The sequence below is a fragment of the Chrysochloris asiatica genome, unplaced genomic scaffold (genome assembly GCF_000296735.1).
Source record: "Chrysochloris asiatica unplaced genomic scaffold, ChrAsi1.0 scaffold00116, whole genome shotgun sequence".
Lineage (NCBI taxonomy): Eukaryota > Metazoa > Chordata > Mammalia > Afrosoricida > Chrysochloridae > Chrysochloris > Chrysochloris asiatica.
In genome coordinates this window covers 7,100,162-7,106,003 of record NW_006408634.1, presented here as the reverse complement: position 1 = coordinate 7,106,003, position 5,842 = coordinate 7,100,162, and the positions used below count along the sequence as shown (strand labels likewise).

The 5,842-nt window shown below is 41.2% G+C and overlaps 1 protein-coding gene across 1 annotated transcript in view; it reads right to left on the bottom strand.

Moving 5' to 3' along the window:
• TRPM4 (transient receptor potential cation channel, subfamily M, member 4) overlaps positions 1-5,842 on the bottom strand; it is a 52,664-nt gene that overhangs the window by 30,885 nt on the left and 15,937 nt on the right. The window contains exons 7-9 of the mRNA XM_006868402.1: positions 1,783-1,844; positions 1,480-1,671; positions 1,172-1,271 (exon numbers count right to left, since the gene is read on the bottom strand). Of these exons, the coding sequence (XP_006868464.1) occupies positions 1,172-1,271; positions 1,480-1,671; positions 1,783-1,844 (354 nt within the window). The remainder of the gene's footprint in view (positions 1-1,171; positions 1,272-1,479; positions 1,672-1,782; positions 1,845-5,842) is intronic.

The window sequence follows — 5,842 nt, the reverse complement described above, 5'->3', positions numbered from 1 at the left end:
TGGCCAAGTGGCAGCATCGATGGACTCAAGTGTGGCAACAGTAGTGAGGTTGGCCCAGGATCAGGCAGTGTTTCATTCTGCTGTGCATAAGGTCGCCATGAGTTGGTACTGACTCGATGGCACCTAACAACAACAACAACCTGTGTGCCATAGGATAAGTACTCAACCTCAAGTTTGAGGTGCAGGTCGGTGATTCAAACTCACCAGCTGCTCCTTGGAAACCCTATACGGGGTCGCTATGAATTGGAACCAACTCGATGGCACTTAGCAACAATCTCCTAGATGTTTCTTCCGTAATGAGAATGAGTCCTCCTTCATGCTTGTGTCTTAGAATTTTTACTTAAGGTTGGGTCCAAACAACCCTAGTAGGATCGGGGGTCCTGGAGAGCCCAGAGGATGATGCCTGGCACCCAGCCATTTGCACATGTGTTGAATATGGGTTCCCGTTTTCCAGCCTCTGCACCAGGTAGTATTATGCTGCCTGCCTTGATTTACCTCATACACTCCTCTGAGCTGCCTGTTCTAGTGAAACAGCAGGAATTCCTCAGTGGAAGAAAAGTCTTCAGTTCATCTCCAACTCTCTTACTCCTGAGTGTTTAAACCATTAAACTATAGTGGAAGCATGTGCAAAAGGAAGAATGAGTGGGTAGACAGAGGAAAAGTTGGATTTATGGATAGATGAAAGAATGAGGGATTGATGAAATAACAGATATATGGATAGACAAAAAGATTGATGTGTGGGTTATTGTTGTTAAGTGCTGTTGAGTAGGTTTCAACTCATACAGACTCTGTACAAATGAATCTTTGTGGGAGCACAAAGCCTCATCTTTCTCCCAAGGAGCAGCTAGTGGGCTCCAACCACCGATCTTGTAGTTTGCAGTCCTGTGCTTATCCTACAGAGCCACTGTGCTCCTAGCTATATGGGTAGAAGGATGAAAAGATGGGTAGATCTATCAGAGGGAAAGCAGATGTTGGAACATAAAACATCTGGCAAAAACTGTCCAAATAAGACCATGCAAAGCCCCAAGAAACACAGCAAAAATGAAGCTATAAGGAGAGATGAAACAGGGGCACAACCTTAGGTTAGAGAGGATGAGTTAAGAGCCCAGACCAGGGAAGATGTCCAAGGTTGAGCTGAAAGCAGAGGAGAATATGGGCATCCAAGTCTTACCCTTCACAAGGGCCTTCAAAACAATGGTTTCAAATTCCTCCGGGCCATCCTCAAGGGAATAGACTGTCAGCAGCTCCTTCCGGGTCATGATCCTCTCTACCTACAATATACCAAATTCTGTGTCCCCAGGCCAACTCTTCCTGGGCAGTGGAGGAAGACTAGCTCAGGGCCTCCTCCAGCGACACTGGAGGCCATTGTCCACCAGGACCTAGTAGTCTGGGTGCCCAGTACACCCTCTCTTTGCTCAGATCCAGGAACGCAGGTCACTGGCCTTTTCCCATCTCAGAATTCAGCCCTCAATGTCATACCTGAGCCTCAAGAACCTCAGGATTTCCTTTGGGAAAGAAATGCCTAATCCGGTCTTGAGCTTCACCTCTTCTGGACCCCCCACTCCCTAGGGCCAAAGTGTCCTCCAGGGTCTCTGCCAGACAGTCTGCAGCACCCCCAGACCCAGCCACCAGGAGACAAGGGAGTTGGGCCTGGGTGGCATCTTCTATCCGCTACAAGATAAAGGAGAGAGGTAGGTTAAGGCAGGCAGGTGTTCAGCCTCCCAGGAGTCCAGGCCCCCAGCCTCCTGCTCCCTTTAGACCCAGGACCCCAGGTCCTCACACCTTTAGCATCTTCTCATCGCCATCAATCAGGAGGAGGAGAACAGGTATGTCAATTCCAGTGCCTGAGAAGAGAAGAAAGCAGAGGGCTTGGGTACCTGGGTCTCTTGGAAGGAACACCCAGGAGACCTCAGATCGTTTCCCATCATCCTTTGCTAAGAATGGGAATAAAAATACATTTCTCAAAAGTCTTTGGGACAAATATGTCCTCTTTCTAGTCCTCGATTCTAAGGTACGTGGAAACTTGCATTTGAGCAGTTTAAGAGAGCACCAGATTTTGAGAACCATAATGTTCCATTTCCCTGGGTCCCAGTTCAAGGCAGATATGAGTTAGTCTTACTCAGGAGCCAGCAGGGTGAAATTTCAAAGATAAAATGACGAAAACACGAACAGAAAGAACTATCTAAACACAATAAAGACTTTTACCAATGGACAACCTCAAACAACCTACACAAGGTTGCTATGAGTCAGAACCAACTTAACGGTATTTAACAACAACCAATTCCTAATAGCAAACTCATATAAAACTGGCTTTATAATATTTCCATTAAAATAAGAAATAAGACCACATTGCTGTTCTTCACACTTATTCTGAACTTTTTAGTTAATGTAATTATTCAAGAAAAATGAATAATGTAATTATTCAAGAAAGCTGAATGAGACAGATCTACCTGAAGAAAACATGATTTGTATTGCCAGAAAATTGGAGCGAATCCACTAAAAAAGCAAGAAAAAAGATTAGCACAAGGATCTGGTAAAAGGATTGGTACAAGAAAAATACACAAAAAAACTAAAATTCTTCTCTAAAATAGTTATAAGACCTACACCTATAAATGCAGTAGCTCAAAAGAGGAAACAAGTCCCTGCTGCAAGAACTATACCCACCCCCTCCACACAAAGGGTAGGCAGGGATGGGCAACTTGGACATTGGCTACCCAAAATGGGGGGAGGGATACAAAGGCAAGAAGTGACTGGCTTACAAGCTTTCAAGAGGGAACCTAGATCCAGAGGGCGTGGAGGAAGGTAGAGTCTCCAGTGAGTGGTGTCCAGCCTGTCCAGGAAGGGCTGATGAAACGAAATATAGATGGGTCTCTTGTGATACAATAGTGAATAATTGTTATCAGGACTGATTGTAAGGGTTGGAAATCTAAAGATGGACATTTTGTAGCAAAGAGGGGAGTGATTAACTTATCAGTCTAGGAGCAGAGGACCCTAGGACCATCAATGGAGAAGAGCGAAGAGCGGAATCCTACCCAGAGAGGCAGTGAGGCCTGGGATGGAGGCAGAGAAGACAATGTCAAGAGATGGTGTGGCTGGGGGCTCGGGATCAGGAGATGGAAAGGAGCTGAGGACTGTGATGGGGGTGGTGCAGGCTCACAGGGTACACCCCTTGGTTGGGTGAGGACACATGGACAGGATGATAGCTATGCAAATGAAATGATGGATGATGGAATGAATGTAAAGCTGATGTTCTCCCATGTAGACTATCACACAATTCACAATAAAACATAAAATAAATAAATAAAATAGCTATAGGTATCTTATTCATGTTTTGTTGAAAATTACAAAATACTTGGGGAGAAATTCATCTGGGAAGGTATAGCATCTTTACAAAGAAACTTAAGAGTCTATTTAGTACAAAGCCTGGATAAATTGAAAAGTTGCTACCCTGTCATCCTGTGACAATTTAACACATTAATTAACTCAATGTCGTTTGGGGAGGCAGGAGGAGTCATGAAAAATTTAGAAGTGTTTTTCTTTTCTTTTTTTTTGAAATGGGACAAAATAATTTTAAAGTTCACATGGGAGACGACCTATCAGAGAAGAGTCAAAAAATATTTTTTAAGAACAGTGAGGGAACTTTCCCTAATATGTATATATGAAAATGTCATTAAACCAGTGTAATCAAAATATAGTTCTGGCACTGGAATACATAAATCAAGAAATGAAAGAGAAAAAAGCTCAGAAACAGGTTTCAACATTTTGTAGGGACTGAATATATAACTGAAGGAGAATTTAGGTTCGACTGGACAAGGATCATTTATTTATTAAATAGTCATGAAGAAAAACGGCTTTCCATCTGGAAGAAAAGAAATGTGTACTCTCGACGTCATAATTTGCAAAAATCATTCCCAGATGGTTTAAAGATTAAAAATAGAAAACTCTAAGATTTTAGAAGAAGACTGAAGAGAAAATTGTGTAGCACTGGAGTGAGAGGGACATTTCTCAGAAGCAGAAAATGCAAAGACTGTAAGAGAGACAAAAGTCACATCTAACCACATACAAATGATAAGATTTCTAAAAAAAAAAACATATTTTAAAGTTTTGCAAGACATATGCTAGTCAAAAGAGCACGATGACTCGGTAGGATACGCACTGGATACAAACAAGTTGGCGGTTCGAGGCCTCCAGTCGCTCAATGGAAGAAAGATGAAACTTCCTGCTCCCGCACAGATTTACAGCCTCAGAAATCCTATACAGGACTGCTATAAGTCAGAATTGACTCGACAGCTCTTACCAACAGTAACAACAACAATAGTCAAGGGAACATTGGTGGATAAGCACTGGACTGCTACCACAAGGTCCATGGTTCAGTCTTTGCGCCCATGAAGATTCACAGCCTTGGAAACCCTATACAGGTCAAGTTGGAACAAACTTGACGGCACCTAATAACAACATGATGGTTACTGATCACTATCCACAGAATATAAGGGTTCCTACAAAAACGTAATAACCCACATTTTAAATGTACAAAGGCTATGAACAGGCAATTCAAAATTGAGGAAATCTGATTGGCCAGCAAAATTTCTTTTTAATTTTTTGTTGTTGTTAAGTGCCATCAAGTCGGTTCCGACCCATAACGACCCTGTATAGGGTTTCTGAAGAGCAGCTGGTGAGCTTGAACCACCGACCTTGCAGTTCAAATGGCTTTGCAGTCTGGCACATTAACCCACAGCGCCACACCAGGACTCCTTCTTTTTAATAGTGGTTAGATAAATGCAAAATCAAATTAGAAATTAGAAATCATTTCTTACTTATCAGACTGATAAAAAAAATTGTAAAGCAAGAATATCCAGAGCTAGTTCAGACTGGATAGAAAAGGACATTCTCACACATTTATGGTGGGAGTGAAATTTATTACAATTTATAAAAGTTTGGACCTAGGGAAGTGGTCATGAGAAAAGTGTAATATATATAGCATGAAAAGGAACTAAAGAAAGAAGCTCCCATACAGGCAGAAATGGAATTGCACAGGATTTTATGTTCATATTTATTGCATAGAGAAAGCTATAAAAGGGTAAACTCCAAACTCTATAACATTGATTACTATAGTAGGGAAGGGTGATTGGAACTAGGAAGGAAAGACAATTTAACTTTCTTTATATATCTTTGTATGATCTAATTTGTTCCAAAGAGCACTTATTAAAGTTACCATATATATTGCATGTAAGAAGTTAGTCTTAGGAGATTCAATGCTGTGTGATTCCATTTAAATGACCTTTGGAAAAGGCAAAACAGATCAGTGGCTGCCAGGAGTTAAGAATGAACGGGGCACTCCTACGAGGGAGTCCTGGTGTGGCACTGTGGGTAAATGCACCTTCCTCTAGGTATCGACGAAAGTATTCTTCTGTCATATCCATATTATCATTCAGTTCAAACTATTTTCTAGATTTTTTTTTCTTTGACCCAGGGATTATTTACAAACTACAATTTATGCAATGTTATATAAGAAGCCATACTGAAAAAAAAAAAACACAAAAAACCACAGACAGTATAAAACTATTAGTATAATATACAAATGCAGTCAAACTATGCTGATGGATAAGCAATATGGTGAATGTAATTAATACCACTGAATTGTACATTTAAAAATGGTTTAAAAAAAAAAATGGTTAAATGTCTTTTAAAAAAAGACCATGCTTACTGGTCAGATAGAACATGGTAGAACTCTTGAGACTGTGCCCTTAAAGTAGCATACTGGTTATGAATCAGGCTGCTAATGTCACGGTCAGCAGTTTGAAACTACCAGCTGTTCCATGGGAGAAAGATGAGGCTTTCTGCT